Source organism: Rhamphochromis longiceps, linkage group LG18 (assembly GCF_057381845.1).
Source record: "Rhamphochromis longiceps isolate RC_006_pf linkage group LG18, R_longiceps_female_GT1.1, whole genome shotgun sequence".
NCBI lineage: Eukaryota > Metazoa > Chordata > Actinopteri > Cichliformes > Cichlidae > Rhamphochromis > Rhamphochromis longiceps.
The window spans coordinates 10,008,803-10,030,253 of record NC_140574.1 but is presented as its reverse complement, the minus strand read 5'-3'; the positions used below and the strand labels follow the sequence as shown (position 1 = coordinate 10,030,253).

At 38.8% G+C, this 21,451-nt stretch overlaps 2 protein-coding genes across 3 annotated transcripts; both read right to left on the bottom strand.

Moving 5' to 3' along the window:
* Positions 1-481: 481 nt before the first annotated feature.
* best4 (bestrophin 4) lies at positions 482-4,467 on the bottom strand. Its single transcript, XM_085390014.1, has 9 exons — positions 4,316-4,467; positions 4,131-4,231; positions 3,813-4,046; positions 2,956-3,110; positions 2,764-2,841; positions 2,168-2,320; positions 1,546-1,626; positions 1,309-1,463; positions 482-749 (listed from the first exon to the last, which is right to left on the bottom strand). Exons 1-9 carry the CDS (start codon positions 4,465-4,467, stop codon positions 482-484), a joined length of 1,377 nt encoding a protein of 458 aa, XP_085246140.1.
* A 2,686-nt stretch (positions 4,468-7,153) lies between these two features.
* On the bottom strand, positions 7,154-20,982 carry LOC146647743 (uncharacterized). Of its 2 annotated transcripts, XM_085389958.1 has the most exons (3): positions 20,767-20,982; positions 14,501-14,649; positions 7,154-14,414 (listed from the first exon to the last, which is right to left on the bottom strand). In XM_085389958.1, exon 3 carries the CDS (start codon positions 14,410-14,412, stop codon positions 13,171-13,173), a length of 1,242 nt encoding a protein of 413 aa, XP_085246084.1. In that variant the 5' UTR covers positions 14,413-14,414; positions 14,501-14,649; positions 20,767-20,982; the 3' UTR covers positions 7,154-13,170. The 2 variants fall into 2 exon arrangements, with proteins under 2 accessions (XP_085246084.1, XP_085246086.1); XM_085389960.1 differs by lacking the exon at positions 20,767-20,982 and having other exon boundaries at positions 14,501-14,669.
* Positions 20,983-21,451: the final 469 nt, after the last annotated feature.

Sequence of the window (21,451 nt, the reverse complement as noted above, 5' to 3'; positions counted from 1 at the left end):
AAGTTTTCATTTATGAAAGACTTACAGTCATCAGGGTTTTACAGTGTTTTCAGTCACAGTGTTTTCTGCTTTGAAACACTTTAGCTCCCTCCAAATAGTTTTTAGCCACTTAAAGTAAATTGCACAATAATGATAATAATAACATATTTTTCATCTGGAATTTTATTTACTCAAGAATATCAGACATTTTTTTCTCATAATACATAGATTTCTGACAGATAGGATAAAATGGGTCTCTGACACAGTACTAAGCAAACAGGAGATCTAATAGTTAATAATTAAATAAATAATTAGTTTTGTGCTTAATTTCCAAAAATGTCTACAAATAAAATCTGAAAAGGATGAAATCTTATTGTAGTTCACAGTTTAAAACAAGCGAGACCTTTCAATGTCACATTTCCACCTCCCCAAAAAATGTTTTCAAACATTTTTTTGTCATGTTTACAATAAACGTTTTCAAAAACATGACAGCAAGTATCAATTAGTTGTGTTCAATTAAAACTTTAATTAGTCCCCTTTCTTGTTCTTTGTGAGTGATCACATCTATTTCCCTTTCATCATCCCCGTCTGCCTCGTTTGGGTTTGACGAGACTTCCTTCAGAGAAGAGAGGCTCCCACTGCGCAGGATGCCTTTACCCCACTGCAGAAGGCTGTTGAGCCCATCACTCACAGAGCCCTGAAGGTGCAAATGCTGTTTGTTCATAGGAGTGCCTCCAGGCTGGTGAATCTCTAGATCTTCAGCACTCATCCTGAAAACATGGAAGATACTTTAAACCCAAAGATGGCAGTGGTTGTGATTTATTTAGGAATGTAAAATCAAGCTATTACAACAAACTGTCCAGAATGGAAGTGTTAAATAAATTTTAAGTATAAAAATATACTTACATTTTCAAAATTGTAACTGAAAATTATGATATATTCCCATTATCATTATGTAATATTATCATTATTATTATATTATATTATCATTATCATATGGATTAAAATTTTTATAAAAAATGAAAAAGATTTTTGACAAGCTACAAAAAAAAAAGAAAAATCAAGATAATCATAGAAGGATTGATATATAATTCCAGTTCTACTTATAAATAGAGTTCACAAATATTTACATTTTGAATAAAATACACACACACATATATAACATAACATAACAAGATGAAAGAGGTGGCTTGGGTGAGGGAAGTCTGGGCTTCTCTGCTCAGGCCGCTGCCCCCGCTACCCGAACCCCATAAGGTTCGGGTAGGGTGGATGGATGGATGAATGGATGGATATACTCATATATCTTAAATTCCATCCCTCTCACTTTACCTCATGTCATAAGTGGAGCCTTTGAATGCTGGTCTGAGGCTCTCCGCTGCTGTCGACAGAGTGTAAGGGATGGAGAAGTGTCTCTGCATCCAGTGTTTGTCCTTCACCATTGGAGCCAGATTCTGGTACATGTCGTCCACAGCCAGCATTGACACCTGCGGGAGAAAGAAAGAGATTTAACATCTCATTCTAGGTTTCTAGTAGTCATAATTAGGGGGAATGTCTGAAGGGGAAAACCTGAAAGTTTCTGTCAATCAACTGGTTCGTTTCAAAGTCATCATCATCTTCGCCAAATGGATTGATGATCAGCTCTCCCACCTACAAAACAGAAACAGAAACTGGACAAGCAAAGAGTGGGAAAAAAAACTGCATGCGTCAGTGCTTCAGCATGCCTTTCTCCATGCAGCTGTGATATTCAGTAAACATCTCAGTCTACTGTTCCCAACTGATGGGTCAGGGGCCTCCAATTGGTCACCAGATAACTTAGAGGGTTTATGAGTTGAACAAAGAAAGTTCGCATACATAAGCTTGGTGTAGTTGTATTAGTTATTCAAGTAAAACCAAAAGACAATCTTGATAGGAAATCTCTTTTTAGAACAGCAGCAACAAAGACCTCAGCATCACATCATTGTTATTTTTTTTACTTTTCAACTGCTGTGAACAACCAATTTATGCTCATAAGGTGTATTTTATGAGCTTATTGGATGTCTTTTTTTTTTTAAAGTAAAATCATACAAAACCACAATGTTAAAACTGTCACAAAAAATAAAAAGTACATATTTCCCTCTGAAATATGATAAGACTATATTATAGAGCCTGGAATGGAAGTGTGCACTTATACATGATGGTGCTGTGTTACCTTGAGCCAGCCAGTGTAAAAGAAGAACTGCAGCAGGGTAAAAACAGGGACGTACAAGTCCAGTCTGTGGTCCTTGTAACCTTTCTCGGGATTCAGGAATTGTCGGCCAATCACACAGAAGCCAAAAAATGAGTAAACTGCAATAGTTACTACCTACACAGAAAAAAAAAAAACAATGAGATAGAAAATTAGGGGTTGCTAAGTACAGTTGTGTCTCAGAAGGTAGAATAATCTGGTGATTTATATGAAATTGATGAAATCTGACAAGCACATATGTTGTTGAAAAGAAACAGCAGAAAGGTTTTGTCATGTAAAAAACACATTTTATGTAATGATCTAGGCAAAAAACCTGAACTGGTCATGAGTTAAAGAAGCATATCCATGTGCACCACTAATATGATTCAGGACAACAGCAACATTACATGCTGATGGTTGGTTTAATCTATAAAAAAATCTAAAAAGAATCCAAGTTTTATTTGATAATTCCTTAATATGTTCTAGATATAAAAATCTTTGAATGTATTTAGTTATGAATCAAGTCTATAGTGATGTACAGCACTTAAATGAATGGCTCATATTTCATTGGCTGATCGTACCTGAGTGTAGACCAGAGGGATGCTTATCCAGTCGTAGTGGAACAGCAGACTGCACTTTGCTCTGTAGTTATTGAGTTCCTGCAGATGTAGTACAGCAGTGGAGTTTACGCACACTTTAGAGCCATAGATTATTTGTAAGTCATAGAAAATGTGTAGGTCTGCTCTTGTTGCATTCTTTAGTAAACTCCTCACATCCATCAGCAGCCTCAGAGCTATGTCGTCCCTCACTCGGCCCTCCTCTCTCGCTCTGGACGCCAGGTTTGAAAACCACGTCAGAGGCATCCAGTACTTGTTGAAGTCAGAGTGCAGTGACTCAAACTTTTTCAGCTCCTCCAAGGTCATAAATCCTGCCCACGTATTAGACACACTTAGTTAACATGATATATGAAACCATTAAATTACTGACAGCAATTAAAGTGACTGCAATAAACTGAACTGCATAACACTGAAATGTTAGTATTAGGATTTTATTCACTTTAAAATACAATGAAGTAAATGTGTTTGAGTTTTGGTCTGTTAGTTAAACTAAACAAGACTGAGAATCATGATGGCTGTTCTTTTTTTTCCCCATTTTTTCCCCCGTTGTAACTGACAAAATACTTGTATCCCAAAAGCCCCACTGCCCAACTCAATCTTAATCACACATTTTTACTAAATGGACAAACTCCTTATCCCTGTGAGGTGTACAGTGGTATATTGTGACCTATAAAAACAATTCTCTTGGCTGAACTCTTCCCTGTTTTAGTGCTAAAAATATATATTTCTGTGTGTTTATAAGTATTTGATGTGTAGAAAAAACTTATTTCAGCATTATTTTGTAACTTATAACTAAGATTTGGTGAAGTAAAAAGATGCCTGTGAGAAGTACAAAAGGAAGAAGTCTTGAGTAATGAGCCCTTTATTTTTTCCTCAGTATTGTCTATATTGGAAGCACTCTGTCTTTCTTACTGGTACATTCAGCAATTATTATATGTCTGAATATGGTGCAAAAGGTACATTTGAGATTTTTAAAATTAACTCGACTTTTGATTAAGAACTGTTGCTCTCACCAGCCTCCACAATGTGGTCCAAAGTTGGGAACCGCTTGTGAACTCTTGTGCTAATGGAGCGGAGAATAAGGACTGAAGATAAATTGGCATATCTCATGAGGGTTCGTCTCAGCAGACGGCCCTTCTCATCAGTCCCGTGGACGTTCCCAGACACCACCATCATCAGGTTGTCAGGCAGTGGGAAGCTGGTGTACTGACCCCACCACCTATTAAAGGCCAAGGTCACATAGAAACCTAGAATAAAACAAAAAAAAGAGAGAAAGTTCATGCATATGATTTTTTTTTTAGTTCTTTAACTGCTGTATGATTCATTCTTACCAAGCACAAACAAAACAGGGATGTAGTTGGTGTTGGTGAACTGATCACAGTAAAGGGCGATACGCTCAAACAGATCCTGCTGCCTCCGTGTGAGGAGAAACCTGTGGAGCAAATTAAAATTGTCACTGCGAGACAAACAAGCAAAGCTAGGTAAGAGTAAGAGCGGTATGAAAATGTGAATTTACCTGTAAAACAAACTGAAAAACAAATAAACACTACAAAACACCAGTAACTCCTTGTAGAGCAGCCTGTAGATGCTTCCCTTCCACCTGAACAGGAGCCTGGAAAAGCCAGCAAACCTGGCATTGGCCACCTCAAGACTGTAGGAAACTGTCATGTTTAAGCACCAAATCCCTGAAAAGCATTAAAAGGCATTTAAATGTATGTTTAATAATTACATATACATAAAAGACTTTTTAAGACCTGTCCTACCTCCACCTGTGCTGAATCCTGTTGTCCTGAGAAAAAAGTTTCTTCCTCTGGGCCTGAATTTAAAGCTCTCTGTGGCGCTGTCATAAATTAACACCTTAGTTTTATTACTTGGGAACCTGCAGCCTAAGTGAAACACACCTACGGTTACAGACTGCATGAAAACATCTCTTTTTAAGCTCACATAACTGGTTTGAGTGATCAGCAATCAAGTTATTATTCAGTAAAACCTTCCAGTAAAAGTTATAATCTATAAGGTTCTCAGTCAACACAAAAGTGTTAATAATTATTGTGTTAATTCCTCCTGTTAGTGCTGAGCTGACTTAAATATTTTTAAAAAGTTAAATTATTCTTACAGCTGTCATTTATTCTAAAAAAAAAAAAAGATAAAGAATAATTAATGATACACAAAAGCAAAAAACAAAACAAAAGACAAAAAAAAATCTAGTGTTGTATCACATTAAGCAAACAGAAACACTAAATTATTACATGTCAGAGGCAGTTGGGCTTAAAAAATATATTTTATTTATATACAAATTATACATATACCTGTATAGGGCAGCAAGGTGTCATGGTGTTTAGCACTGTTAGCTCACAACAAGAAAGTCTGAATCCAGCATCTGTCCGAGGCCTTTCTATGTGGAGTTTGCAAGTCCAAAAACGTGAAGTTAGTGGGTTAGGTTAACTGGTGACTCTAAATGGCCCATAGGTGTGACTTTGAGTGTGAATGGTTGTCTGTCTCTCTGTGTTAGCCCTGTGACAGACGGATGACCTGTCCAGGGTGTACCCCGCCTCTCACCCCGTGCCAGCTCCAGTCCCCCCCTGACCCTGAAGTGGAGACGTGAAAGAGGATAGATGGATGGATAAGCTATATAAATTTAGATTTTTAATGAAACTTGTACGCAAACAATTGGACTGCAGCTTCTTCTAAACTATGTATGATTTATCACACTCAGGAATGCATTTTTTATAAGAGCAGACTTTATAATAATCGTGTATAATGTTACATAATGACGTCATTACAGCTCATATTGGATTGTAATCTCTGCAGGGGAATAGCTCTTTATATGACTTCTAAATATTTAGAATTGAGGATTTATTTTATGATCAAGACTGCCATCTGTTTTATAAATGTATCCATTTTATGTGCGTATTTGAGAGGATTATATCAGCTGTGTCAGTTTTACTGTTTGATGATGTATTTATTACTGTTATTGACTTGCTTCGTCTAGTTATCTGTAAGGCTGAATTACGTTTTAAAAAACTTGCATGTTAAATTTTAACATGCAAAAATTTAACATGCAAATGTTGTTGCACAATTGCACAAATCTGCTGTTGTTTTTTAATCATTTGTTCTCACATAATAAAAAATGTGGCGTTTTAAGCTATATGTAATACTATTCTGACTGCTGTATGTGCCTTTTCTTTTCAAATAAGGTTTACTTACATATGTAAAGTAGAAAGCAATATTTAAGTGAAAATGCACTGCACACTTTTTCTGTCGACATGCCTTTTTCTGATGTAACACAAATAAGTACTTTGGACCTGCTATCTCAGCATCCTGCCACAGAAAATCAAACAGAGCGCACACAGATTGATTGCTCAGCAGAGGCCGCTAGGTGCGTAGACTGTGTTATTTACTGGTGACTGTGATAGCAACAGTCTAAACATCAGAGCTGTCAGAGGTGTCCATCCCTCCAGTCTCCGTCCTTTGTAACTGGTTGCTGTGCTTAGCTCACTTGTTTGTTTTTCACATAGTTACAGCTCCTCACTGTAAATCAGACTCTTCTTTTCCAGCCCTGCTTTGGACACTGGTTCTGTTTGCTCACCTCTGAGTGGACATTTATGAGGCCATGTATCCTCCACTGGAGCCTGGATCAGCAATCACTGTGGACTTCCCCATTCCCAGCCTGAATCCGAGTCTCACAGTGTTTACATTTTTATTTGCACTGATTTTTGTTTTACTAGGAGATTTTAAAAAAATATATATATCCACGCTAAAAAAGAACTAATCTCAATTCCTGACACTAGGTGGCATTATTGTAATGTGCAGCATGGCTCTGAGCCTCAGCCCTTAGGCCTGTATTTACTTCATAAACAGAGACACCCAGAGGCTCCTTTATTGACAGAAAACAATCAAAGGAACATCTGACATATTTAACACTTTGTTTGCATTTTATGTCAAAACTCTCTCTTTATTACTGGTTCCAGAAATCTTAAAAGTCTTGCTTTTTACTTTGCTTCCCTCGTGAGTATCAAACTGACACACAATGGTTCGTCTGTGATCTTGATCTATAGATGAAACACACGCCCAGATTAGCATCCATGGATACTCAGACAACTGTTTCAGCCTAGTCATTTCCTGCCTTTGGCTACTGATTGTGGCTAAGATCTCTGAGAATGGCACTTCCATGCCGATCATTTTGGTAACCCAATGCTGTAATTACAACTTCCCACGGTGAGTGAAATTAGAGCTCAAAAGAGGGATTTCAGGTAGCTGGGGTCAGCCTGGGTCATTGCCAGGGCAGAAAGGGGAACAGAAAAAGATTAGGAGTCTGTTTTCAGAGATACTGAACACAAATACTTAAAGACAAGCTTTTATTTCTCTGTCAACAATATTAAAGTGTATACACAATCAACATAGTGCATCTTCCTGTATAAATGTGGTTAAAAAAATCAGTGCTTTTATTACATACAGTATTGCCATTTTACATCTGAATGATTACTAATGATTCAGCGATACTGAAGACGTTACGGAGTGTCAAATATGTAGCTAATGGCACAAAATCTGTCTGCAGCATTTGCAAAGTGTTAACATTACAGAGAATCAGGACACAATTTTGTCTCAGGCAGATATCTGACTCATTGTCAGTTTTACAGCATTTTTACTGAAAAAACAACAACGTTACACTTAGCCTGTCACCACAAAAACAAGCCAACGTAGTTTGTTTTTCTTTCCTTTACAACAGTAGCCTTTCTTAATGAAAGTAGACTGACTAATTATAAAAAACAAACAAACAACAAAAAATCCCAAGCCTTGACTTATATTTGACACTTTTAAGACATCTCAGGCTGTTTATCAACTGTTTTATGAATTGATAGTTTATTAGTTTTCTTTTTTCTTTTTTTTTTTAAATCTTTGTTCAAAGACAATAAAACATATACAATGATTTTGCTGGTCCGGACTTAAGATTAAACTAGCCTACATAGCCTATTAACTAAGATGTCTAACAGGCTTTTTAGGCTAACAAACAGTTTGTCAAACAAAGCTCGTTTATGTTAAAATGAAGGAGGGTTATAAAGTTTGATTACTTTTTTAAATATTCGGATTCCATGTATCCTATTATTTAATTTTGGCAATTTTAATTTCCCAGCAGGACTAAATTTAATCAAATTCAAATATATTTAGTCTAAATGTTACGGCCCTAGCAGGGCCTCCTTCTGAAGGTGCCTGTGTGGGCGTGTCCCACCACCTCTTCTGCCTGAGGTGCCACACTTCCCTTTTGTGCAGCTGACTCTCGTCAGTAATCAAGGAGATTTAAGCCCAGGGAAAGGTGATTTCTGGGCCAGAGTGCCATTAGTGTGGTTACAGCTTGTGAGCTGTGTTTTTGGTGGTTTTCAGCTAGTGAGCTTCATGTCCGTATTTGCAGTTAGTGAGCTGCTCTTTCTTTTTGGCTTACGTTTTACTTTATTGACAAAAGCCTGAGTTTTGTTTTCTTAAATGGTGATAGCGGCTTGTCCGTCTCTTTTAGTTGAGCTACTTTAATAAAACTCTTTAATTTAACCCTCATGCCTTCTTGTCTCCTTTTTCTGACCCGGACACTTTTTGTTACTTCCCCCTCACCGCCTAGACCCCTCAGGGGAACGTAACACTAAAAAAAAAAAAGTGTGCTTATTGAAATGTATTTGACACTAAGCAATAGCACAACACAAATGTCCAGTAATTTAGAATGTAATTTTAGAAACATGTAAACCTTTGGACTTGTAGGTATTTATACAGTCAAAAGTATAGTTAAGGTAGTGAAGTTTGAAAGTTGGCGCTTTTTTATGCCTCTTCCAAAATTTCAAAAGTTAGCATGTTTGCTAACTAGCAAGAAAATTAACCAAATATATGATTCATTTACAACTTTAGAATGTGGGTTTACAGGTTACAATTAAAAAAAAAAAGGTTAATAGTACATTCACCGTAGCTTTCTACTGTTTTTAAATGCTAATCCTGAATGTTATCAGTGTGGTTTAGCTAAAGTTATCTTATATATATCAAGCTTTGGCTAAACTTTAAACAAAACAAAACTGGAGAGACCACATCATAAGAGACTACTTCATTCATTCTAAATTAAAAACACACTGTTTCATATATGAGGTAATACGAGGTAAGGTTTACTTATTGCTAACTTTACATGTAGCCTTAGCCTCACTCTTTTTATGCATTTTTTGTATACACCAAATACATTTTTTTTAACATTAGTCATTTCAATTAATATTGAGAAACCATAGACAATATTTTATTTTTACCAGTTCATGAAGTAAGTTTATTATTAGCTAAAATTCATTTGAATCTCAGTGTTGCTTCAATGTAATTAGCAAAATAGTCAAAACAAATGTTGTTTTTTTATATATATACAAGGACACATAAGAACGACAGTAAGTTAAAAAAAAACTAAAAAAAATGTTTATTAATTGAATCTAAATTATAGAATTTGATTTAAACTTTTAAAATGTGGTGAAATTCAGCAAAACTCTCTGTCACACGGGCTTAGGTGACTTAGGAACTGTACCAAAAACCTCCTTGTGATTGCTTTGGCTACTAGCAGGTTGCTAAAGTTTGCATTGAAGACAGACTTCACTGCAAACCCTTGCTATCCAACTACCAGTTGTTAGTGAAGATTGAAGAAGCGTAATGTAAAATAGGAACTGGAGAATGTTCATCTTCACGGAAAAAGTGTGTCAAACGACTGAAACTAACAGGCTTGAACACACAAAACTTCACTTTGAAAGCAAAATGTCTCAGTTTCCAGTTTGCGTTGCACTCTTCACAGTTCTACAACACTTAGTGAGGAGTTGGCGAATGTTTGCAGACAAGTTAGAATGCTCCATGCAAACTACGGGCAATCACAGCAATCTGTTGGCAATCAAAGTAATCACAGAGGTTTTTGGTGCAGCACTATATACCGCTGTCTGATTAATTTTATCCAACAACACCCAGGAAGCACTTGCCAACTATTCAGGAAGAAAATGTTTTTCCTTAGCAACCTCTTGCTAGGTCCCCAACCAGTCTCCAGGGCTGTGTGACTAGAACTTAGACTCCAGGAAATGTTTTGTCTTTAGTGGTGGGGATAAAGACAAGACATTCATGTAACAGAGTACAACCTGACTCTAACAATATGCTAACTTGTATATAATTTTTGCATGTTTGGCCAGATGAAGGTACCGAAACTACTTGGTTAGTTTTAGGAAAAGACTGTGGAGGAAAAGACTGTGGATTGGGTTAAAATACTACATTTATGACTACCACAGGATAAATGAGGCAAATTGTGTCCATATTTACAAACAAGCAAATCACATTTCATGGCTATTTCACAAATTGTGAAATTAAATTTTGTCAGCAGGTTATTCAGTCAGAAATAAAGTCCAGTACATAACTGCTGCCAATGTAAACCTATGACAAAAATATAAAGCTTGACAGGCACTGAAATAATAACCAGAGAATAACATCTAAAATGCACAGAACTGTACATCAGTGGCATGTAGCTGTATGTCCCTTTTACATTAACATAACAACAAGCTGTTTTGTGAATCAACTGTCTTTGCATTTGTCTTTTGACCGAAGAGCACTTGGCAACCTTACAATGTTGATATATAAAGCTTAAACGTAAAATATGTGAAAACTCATCTGGAAAATACAGATCAGTTTTTTTCAATTGCAGGAAGTTCCACACCCTTTGCTGCACCCTCAGTATTTCACTGAACAAAAAAACCAATTAGCCTGCGAAACCAGCAAGTGTGAGAGCGAGACATCCGTCTGTTTTCCACATCTTTGATAAGGATCGAGTGTCCTACACTGTCACAATAACCCTGCTGAGCACTGTTTTCTTTCGTGCAGGTCTCAGCTCCACTTTACCGAACAAGCACTGCTTAGATTTGTATCTTAAACCAGCATTTAGGCCCAACCGCCATGGCCTTTTTCAAACTCTCTGCACATTTCAGTGTGTGACGCAAAGCAAGCGTCGTCATCTTGTCTGTCCTTTTATCCTCCCTTAACAATGAAAGACACATAAAATTAGATTTGTCATCTTAGCTTTACATTCTACATTTAGCTCTAAATTAACTACGAACATAGCGGTGGGATTAGTCATTGTTAAGCACCTATATTTCTGGTTGTGCAGCTTAATCAGGAATTCTCTTGTGTTCGGTACAACAAGTCGAACAGGAATGGCCGGAACAACGACAGTTGTGTGAGGTAAAGAAAAAGTAGACACAAAAGGCTGCTGTACTTAGCAGTTAAAAATATATCCTCGTTCCTTGTCTTTAAAATGACATTAAATGCACACTGCACTCGACTCAGTATTAAACAGAATAAATCTATTTCCGCGTTTTTCCATGAGCGGAAAAAAAAAGAAAAAAGGAAAATCAGGCCTCCCTTTTGAGCCGTCACTGCGTTCCTCGGGTCCCACAGGAAAAGCTCCAGATTAAATCACTTCCTCACACATTGTGATACTGTGGAGGCTGGACCACACTGTCCCTGTAACTAGTTAATGCATTGTTTTGATTTGGCTGTTGTTTTTTTACACACTAATAGGAAATTTGGGGAAATACATTTATTTTTTCTACCCAGTTATAGACTGATAAAGCTCCCTGATCTGTGTGTTACGTATGGAGACAGAGGTAAAGGAGCATTGTTCTTCCTAGAACTGAGGGCTTCTGGACTGAGATCTCAGATGTAGTATATCCACCTGATTATCACTAGATATAATTTAACTTAATGTTATTTTTTTTATGCTAGAATATAAGAAGTTTTATGAAGGAGCATAAAAGTGATTTACTTGCATTCCTGATCAGAAAATTTAATTTTGCTGTTTGAATGTTATGTTTGATTCATTTCTGGCCTCTCACTGAAGTCCAGTATACTGTCTCAAATTCAAGTATGAAAAATTTAGTTCAGTGAATTCAGTTATTTCAGTTGTAAACAAGTCTTTGAAAGATTTCTGAAATATTTGTGTTTTCTTAGTTTTTTGACAGGTGGTCTAAGAAATTTATAAGGTACTCTATGTTGGATGCTTGTAGTAAAAGCCAAAGGTCTAAATTGTGTGTATAAAGCCTGCGAGCCAAAAACCCAGGCTTCATTCTGCTTTTAGCATTTGTTTTTCTCTTTTGTTTCTCCTCTAGGTGCTGTATAAATGTCATATAGAGTGGGTAATCGTAATATGGTCTAAGCACACAGCTATAGCTGCGAGCACAAAAGCCTCACTCCTGCTGTTCAAATCTGCTCCTTCTACAGGGCAGCCAATCAGAAGAAACTTGGCTTAAAGGGAGATAAAAAAAAGTCTTGTTTCAGACATAGAAGAGCTGACCAACATAACAGGTCTTCTTTCGATGAAGGGCAAAGAGCTATCTGGCTTTGCCCAGGTTAGACATCAACATACTAGCACCTTAAAAAGGCCCAGTCAAACCAGAATACTGAAAACATTAAATTTGTATACATTTAGTTACCCAGATTTATGCCTCAAAGCAAGCCAACACAGCAGTGCTGGTTTTGAAAGAAACCAAATTAGTGTAAAGTAGATGTTTTTCTGTGGGTTAAGAACAGGCGCATCAGTGTCGGCTGCATTTGACTTACAGGAAGTCCTTCACTGCTAATTTAAACTGCACTGTTATCAATGCTGTGCTTTTCCACCTATGACAAGTCAACATGTCCACTGTAAAAAACAACAACATGTATTTCTGCCTCTGATCACTGACACTAATACATGTATGAATTTATTTCTAAATAAGCTTTGGACTAGCATTAGCATCTTCATGTTAGCGCTTCCCTGTTAGATGTAAAACTGTTATCAAACCTCCAAAACTAATTACAGAAATCTTGGTATTTCCAGGCTTTTAAACTTAAAAACGTAACTTTATTTATTCCAGACACAGAAGCAGAAATAAAAAACTTCTAAAATACCATGGCGTGAGCATGCATCGAAGCCATGACAGATTTATCATTTATTGAGCTACAGTGTTGTTTCTGCTTAACTTTAGTTTCTGCATTTATCAGATAGGGCAGTACAGACAGAGCAGGCCCTGCTGTATCTTTATGCTATGGGAGGCTAACTTCTAGAAACTTTCTGTGTGTTATGACACAAGTATATGACTATTTTAAGGAAAACTCTTTTCAGATATTTGAGAGAATCAAGTGGATCAGTTGCCAAACCAACTGAGACTAGGTAGTTCTGCTCTGATGAAATAAAAAAGAAGACAGACAAAAACACAAAGAAGGACAGAAACCTGTAGTAACTTTGGCAGGAATATCTTAAGACCTCATCATGCAGGAAGTTGGTTTGAAGGCACCATGTGAATGCCACAAATATTCTAATAAAGATTTTTTTAAAGTATTTCCTGTAATGCTGATCTATTCTTTGGTGGAAGATGATGTCGCCACATTCTCGTACTCGCCATGGTCCGAGTCCTCCAGTTCGATACCTGGCACCAGGTTGTAGTACTCGGTTGACTGAGTCATGTAAGCTTTCTCCCTGTCAGCTGAGTCTTTCATCACTTCTGTGACACTCACCGTGTCCAGCTCTGTATTATTGGCCCCATCAGGCTCCTGGGAGCCTTGCCTCTCCTCTGTGGAGCTGGAGCGGCACGAGGTGACTCGCGGAAGAGACTCTACTGAGCCCAGCTTGATCTCCACTTCTTCATAGATGTCCCTGGTGCTGCCCAGGAGGGCGGATGCTGGGCGAAGCAGCAGCTGGTTCTTCAGGATCCCCTCTCCAGCTTTACCCTGCTCAGCCGCTGAAGGCTGCTGTTTGCTGCGATGCTTCTGGCCGTTGGAGCTGGAACTGTGAGGCCTCTTTTTTGAGCTGCTGAAAGTAGGCACTTCTTTTTTCTTCCTCGTCCTCCCACAGCACCAGCAGAGCAGCAAGGTGGACAGGACGAGGAGGGGAAGGACAATGAAGAGCGCTGTGAGGCCGGCTGGCCGACACGCATCGGAAACCTTCACCGACAACACAGTCCTGCCGGCCAGGTGCCAGGGAGAGAAGCAGGTCATGTTCCAAAGCAGATCCTGCAGTTTGATGGTGCGATTAGCCTCCCTTCTTGCCTCCAGGCCTTCCACTAACAAGCAAGAGCAGTCCCAGTGGTTCCCATCCAGCTCCAACTTTTGAAGCCTCGGATTGTCCAATATAGAGCTAGGGAGGAAATTTAGCTGGTTTTCTTGTAGAAACAACTTCTGGAGGTTGTTGGAGTCCTTTAGAAAGTCCCCAGGAAGCTCCTGAAGTAAGTTCCCAGCCAGATCCAGCTCCTTCAGACTGGGCTGTCTCCCCAGAAACCCACTTGGTAACATTTTTAGTCTATTATGACTCAAAAAGACCTTCTGCAATGCAGAGGCCCCAGAAGCCTCTTCGCCACTGATATCGAGAGAGCTGATATTACAGTTGGAGAGATCCAGTGTCACTATGTTTGTTTCATTGGTAAACACAGACCAGTCCACACGGGTGAAAGCAGATCCAGAGTAGTTCAGGCAACACACATCAGCAGGAACCTTGGAGGGAAACTGGGACATAATGGTGGCTCCTGGACAAACACATCCAACAGCAAGTCCTGTCTTCACTAGCAATATGAAAATCAGCCGGAGACTCCACTGGAAAACCATCTCTGAAACAGAAAAGACTGTTAAACCCAGCACAGAAAACATGACTTCATCACTACATATTGGTGCTCTGTCTGTTACTCCACCCTACCTGTTTCCTTGTCTCTAGGAAGGGATCCACTTTATGTTGGCTAACAGAGCTGGAATTATAGTTGTAAACCTAGCAGCTCCTCCTCCAGGTTGCTGTGAGGATCGCAAGAGTTGGCATGGTGACGCGAATCACTGGGGATCAGTTGCTAGCTGTGAGAGAGGAAACAGATGCTTCTATGACTCTCACATGAAAGTAATCTCTTAACTGACAGATGGGAGTTACACATGCATGAGTGGAGTGAAAAACCGGACTCTAATCTGAGAAGAAGGTTATCTACACAGACTTAGACCCCCTCAAATCTGGATCTATGTCTCACTTTAATGCCAACATGTCAATAAACTTGCTCTTTGAAACAACCTCCAGCATTTTGGTGTTTATGGTTGAAGTTGATTTAACTGTGTGTTTGTGTAAACCTGCTTGTAAGAATTAACTTTGTAAGGTAAATACAGTAGTACTTAATAGTTCAGTTTAAGCCTGAATTTTTGTTTAAATAATTATAATTAATTATAATGCCAGTCAGAAACACCCAAGCTTACTAGCATGCCTTGTAAAAAGTGATATACAACTAAAGTATAAAACTGTAGTTAGAAAATTGCTTGAAAGAAAGTCTTAAAGACTTCACGTGTGATGCAATTTACCAAATGCACAGTGTACAGGATGTACACGCTTTATACATGGAGATAAAAATGATGCTGAGGTTCATTATGGTCACAAAAATGCAGCAGGGTTTCCCACAGATTCTGAGTCTATTTGTGGAAGTTGGGGCCGAGCATGTGTGTGTGTGCACTCGACGGGGGCACATGCACACTTCTTAAGTAAATAAACTGAAAAGACTACTTGGTGACAAATAAATAACAGATTAATAAAAGCAGCAGTTTGTGAGCATGAACTCTGTGGACATGAGCTGCACTTGCTCAAGGCAGCTTTGATTCACAGTAACTGTACCTGTAACTTGTACCATACAGAGTTTATATAAACCATGCAGATAAATATAAATAGCATCCATAGCAGATTTGAGCTATTCCCAGTTTGTGTTCTTTCTGTTAAATTTGGGGCTTGAAAAGCCCACATATTGTTGCTGTGATGGTTTTTCCAGAATCCTCAGTGACTCTTTGGACCACCGGGATAAAAATATGCCCTCCAATGAAGATAAATGAGATTTAGAACCTGTTTACAACATTTCTTGGAGCGAAAAATCTGTCTGTGCAATCAGCGAGCTGAATATTTTTACTTCCAGATGTAGAAGAGTCTGTGGGGATTCTTCAGAACAACAGTAAGTGCTTTTAAATGACCTTCTGGTGCATTTAAACTTTGCTGGTTAATTTAGTTTTGGAAAAACAAATGGTTACCTCAGTGAATATATGCTCTTAATGTCTGTGTAGGGCACAAACTGGACTTAACTTCAACAGCAAAATACAAATGTGCTATTTTTATCCATAAATATAAACTTTGTTTTGTAGCGTCTGGACAGGTTCATTTTGAAAATGTACGGGAATAAACAATTTCACAGCACGTATAGTAAAAAACGAAGATGACTCAGAGGATGGTACCCAAAATGTCTTATTTCACTGTAATTTCACTCCATCGTAATTACTTTAAACTCAGGTTTCATCCCTGCCGTGTGTCTGGCTGGGAGAACGTGACACGACAATATTTTGGAAAACCTGCACTTGGAGACACAAATAAACTAATTGCTGGTCACTTCCTAAAACTCACATGTGTACTGTGACGCCGCCTGAACATGAAAGCGCATGTGGTCGGCATAAACAAGGCCTTTCTTTTCCAAATGACTTACATGTGAAGCGGGCAGGATGACACCAGCCGGGACGGAGACTGTGTTTGTTTCGCCCGCCAAAAAAAGGAATGCGATAAATTATCAAACAAAAAAGCAAGACCCACATGTAACCATGGCAACCAACATTTGAAACCAACTTAAGGTAGGGACGGGCTTATCCCAAATAACCTTCACACAACTAAGTCACATGGTAACAACTGGCAACTAGTTACGGTTTCTTCCTGGGTTCAAACCTGAGCAGGGACCTTCTGGGTAGAGTGTACATGTTCTCCCCGTGACTTTTATCTTAACTTATTGTTGCTCTTTGCTCACAAGCTCAAAATCTATTAGTTGTTCCTTGTACAAGACCAGGGGGTTAGGGCCTTGCAGTCTGTGACTCCAAGGCTCTGGAACAGATTACGACTCCAACTCTGTTTAGCTGACTGAAACTTTTCTGTTTAATCAGGCTTTTTAATTTGTTTTGTTTTCATTTAACATAGTTCTCGTCTTATATTAATTGTGTTTTAATTCTTGTACGTGCTTTGTGACTTTTATGCCTGTGAAATGTGCTACAGATATAAACTTTACTTACTTTGGATCCCTGGTTTCTCCTACCCCGCCTATCTCAGCTCAGGACACTCTCACCAAAGAGATTCCTAATCTCAGCCAAACTCCAGATGCCAGAATTAAACAAGTGATAGAGAATTTATCTGAAACCTTCTAAAACAGGGGTCCCCAATCCCAGTCCACAAGGGCCGGTGTCCCTGCAGGTTTTAGATCTCACCCTGGGTCAACACACCTGAATCACATGATTAGTTCATTACCAGGCCTCTGGAGAACTTCAAGACATGTTGAGAAAGTAATTTATCCATTTAAATCAGCTGTGATGGATCAAGGACACATCTAAAACCTGCAGGGACACCGGCCCGCGTGGACTGGGATTGGGGACCCCTGTTCTAAAAGAAGAACATTTGCTTTTCTTCTAAGCTGTTCTCTGGATTTTGGACCTTTGTTTGGGGAAAACAAGACACAAATCTTCAAGTCTCAGAAAGCTCAATGTATTTTCACTATTTTGATGTCTTATATCAAAACGGGTTATATATTGAACCCACTCTATATAGCGACAGCACTCCCTGATAGCAGTGCGCTCCCAAGCAGCGAAATGCAAATCATTAAAACTGCTCATGAACAGGTTGCTGTGTTTGCCCGTTTGTTCCTCTTTTCATTTTCTCTTTTCAAATATGGATAACCGTGTTCTGACTGGGAATATTCTGTGTGAATGTGTTCTAAATAATTTTGATTGTTTTGTTTACTGGTTCCATTTATCATACTTTTCTAAATGATTAAATACATTCTGGTAGAAATAAAAAGGGGGGCTAAGGCCTTGAACGGGCCTTTGATGTGTCAGTGGGATGTGTCCCAGCTAAAGAGGCTTGCCTTGAATCGTGCAGTCTCAGAGGCTCTACTGCCAACATCCTGGAGTTGGACAACACAATTCCCAGACCAAAACCAACCAGACATGTCTATAATTCCTGGTTTACTCAAGTGTAGCGTTTTTAATAATTTTCTCAGACTCTTCCAGATCGTGAGTGTGCTCCTCTGTAAAACCAAATGTTCTCCTGGACATAAAAGAGGCACAAATGGCTTTTTTTCAACCTTGACTTAAAATATCAGCACAGCAGCGAGGCTCCTGAACAAATGCAGGAAGTGAGCGTCAGTGGAGAGAAATAATCTGCCTTGAGCTGATATCTGCCGCTTGTAGAGATGATCTAACATTTCTAGTATGAGTATGAGGGAGGATGAGATATGGTCGGTATGAAGGAGGCTGTATATGTTAAAGGGAAAGTCTGTATTAAATGGGATCTTATTGCACTTCTGACAGTGAAAACAGCTTCATAGAGAGTATAACAGCTTTAATTGTGTATTTTAATCGTCACTTTAGACTAAAACTAAATTCTTTAATATTAGCATGAAGTGACTTTGAGTAAAACACATCCTTTACAGGGAATAGCTGATTTTTCCCAGCAGAGCCAAGCTGTTAATGTGAACTAGAAGTTTAGAAACGATACAGCACTGCAGGATCTTTTAATGATATCTGCTACATTAAAAAAAAAGTTTGACCAAGATCCAGACCGAATGACACATTTTACAGTTGAAAAACCGTAAATTAACCTTGTTAATGTTCTCTGTAACAATAAAGTACTATCCCTTAATAAACCTGATCCAGTGTGGCTGCACTGTTATATCTTCTTAATAATTTTCCAACAGATACATCTGCACTCGGCTACTGATATACTGGTCTAGCTTTAGCTGTCATATTGGACGTAATGGCTGGTATGGCAACAGAGCAACAGTCACTGGAGACGAGTTTCTGGACACCTGATAAATGTAAAGTCATTTACATCATTCTTGTTTTGGTTTGGTTTGTGCAAACTCCTGAGACAAATATCTGTCCTCTTTAGCAGCTACGTGCTCCAGTGTGTTCACCAGCTGGTTTCTAACTTTGTGTCTGCAGTTTGGTGCGAAGCCAGCAGTCCACCGACAGTTTACATAGCTTTTTAACACTCAGGAGAACAGTGAGAGTGAACCAACGCTGGCCAGAAAACAAAAGATGAGCTGAAAGACACTAAAAGTGAGGGGTGAAAACAGTTATATCAGTCATTTGCTCCTTCTGCCGCGAGCATTCCTGGGATGACAAACAGGCATGTTTCCACTTCAGAGGAATAAAATCTGAATAAAATATGATCACTTCCATCTCCATATTTTTATTTTCTCATATTTATTCAGGACGAATATGGGAACTTGAAGGTCTCCCTGCTGGAAACTAAACATCTAAATCTGTTGCAGAGTACTGAACATGTGACATTCACTTGTGCTGGGATGCTGATTAGTTGATATATGGAGTAAAGCGTCATTAAAGGGGACTTATCATTCTCTATAATTCTTTCTTTTTTTATTATACCGAGGCTCGATACAGCTCCTTGGTTCTGAAACAAATCATTGCCTTTAAGGCAAATTGCTTCTGATTGGCTGCTCTTCACAAACAGAAGGTTTCACAGCAGGCAGTTGGTGCTTCTGACCTCACAGCCAGATCATTGTTTGGGTGGATGACTATATTATTATTATACAGAGCCAAGAGCAGGAAAAACTGTCTTTAAAAACACTGAGCTTTTTGGCTCACGGGCATAATACTTACACTTACTCTGACATCAGTTTTTAACACTCCGCTCATGTTTAATATTAAAATCCAGTCTTCTAATCGTATATGTATGACAGAAACAGACAGAGAGCACGTTAGGTCCAGATTAAAAAGCAGACATTTATTGATAAATCCTCAAAAAATAAGGAAACAAGACAGCAATCACCAATTTAAGATCTACCAGTGGATGTTCATATGTCATCATTTGAACAGAGCCTGTATAGTGCTCTGTTTATTTATAATATGCACCATTTCATTTGCATGTTGCACAGCCCTGTGAGAAATCTTTGTTCTAACTGATGGCTATCAAGACCCAGGAACATCCCTCTGAACACGGAAAAGGAAAATGCGTGAAGGAAATAATTTGCCTGGAGTTGGACACTTTGGTTCAAATGTTCACACCCGAGCAGGAGCCAAGTCTGGACAGCTCTTGTATATGTGCAACTAAGTTCATGCAGTCGCTCGTTAAGATAACTGCATGTCTGAAATGTCAAACTCCCATCTCGCCCTGATAACAGGGGCAGTGAAAAGGTTATAGGGTCCCTGCTGAGCAGCATCTGACTGACATGCCTTGTTTGAGGTGTCAGTCAGTCTATGTCCAGTATTCAGTGCAAACATTAGCTGATGAGCTGATCTTTGGATTCTGACACTACACACAAACATAAGTCACTTGCTGACCTTTGCAGATCTTCTGAGTTACGCCTTTAAGAAGATTTAAATCTGGAGAACAAGGATGATCTCACTGACCAGCAATGTGAGTTGCTACATCCTCTCTGGGAGCAGAGCTTCCTCTGAAATAACGGTCTCCATTCTCCTTCATTTGAGCAGAAAATATCTGAGCTAAATTAGAGCTGCAGCTGACCACACACTGGGGTGGGGGTGGTGGTGGTGGGGGGGGGGGGGGGGTGATTTGGGGGCTTATTGTGTAAAATTTTAATTCTCCAAACTCAGTACTGTTAAATATTCAAATGTAATTCAATAATTACCAAAATCAAATTAATTAAATATTCTAAACACTTATTTGGTGTATGGTCAACTTTCTGAATGTGATTGGATAGCACTGGGTCACATAGGTCCGTGACCACCTGCAGTGCTTAAATCTGGCCACTGTTCACCATAAAAACACATTAAAAGCATTATTCTACGACTCGGACCAAAACAAAGTGGCTATAATTGAAAAAACAAACAAACAAACAAACAAACAAACAAACACGGGAACACCTCCTAAAAGTTAAGTGAAGGTGCGTTTTGACGCACAAACACGCAGTCCATATTTAAAACACATCACCTTACCTGCGATGTCAGCTACAGGCGTGTTGCGCTGAAACCCTGATGGACGACTCGAACATCACGCACAGCCACGGCAGCAGCTCCTCTCTCCTCTCTGCATCCCATCAAGTGGTCCGTCTGAAGGGCTTCCCCTCTTCCAGCGAATCCGGGGGCGCGTCTTCCTCCGAGAGGAGTGTGGAAACACAGCCTCCTGGTTGTGTGAGGGAGTGTATCTTTGTGTGGGTGTTAATAAAGTTAATCCTTACACAATGTGATCCTTTATTTGGTTGAAGACGACAGATTGAACCCTCGCTGAGCACCGGGCAAAGTTTAACTGAAGCCACTGAAGGTGTGTGATGTAGCAGGGCGCCACCTCTTGGTTGAAGTCGTTTTCAACATTTCACCGACTCAGGATCGGATGAATCCAGTGTTGGCGTATTTTAAATAATAAAAAGCAGATAAATATAAACTTGAATTCTAGCAAAATTTTGTAAAAATTGAGTGCATATGTTGTATTGGTTATTTCATGCACTAAAAACAGCTGAAAGTGGCTGAGAAAAATGTCTGACTCGTATAATCCACAACCCACAGGATGCTGCTGTTCCAACAGTAAATAATCAGAATCAGAACACTTTATTAATCCCAGAGGGAATTACATAAAGAACTATTAATATCAAAAATTAATTAATGGCACAAGTAAACACACTTG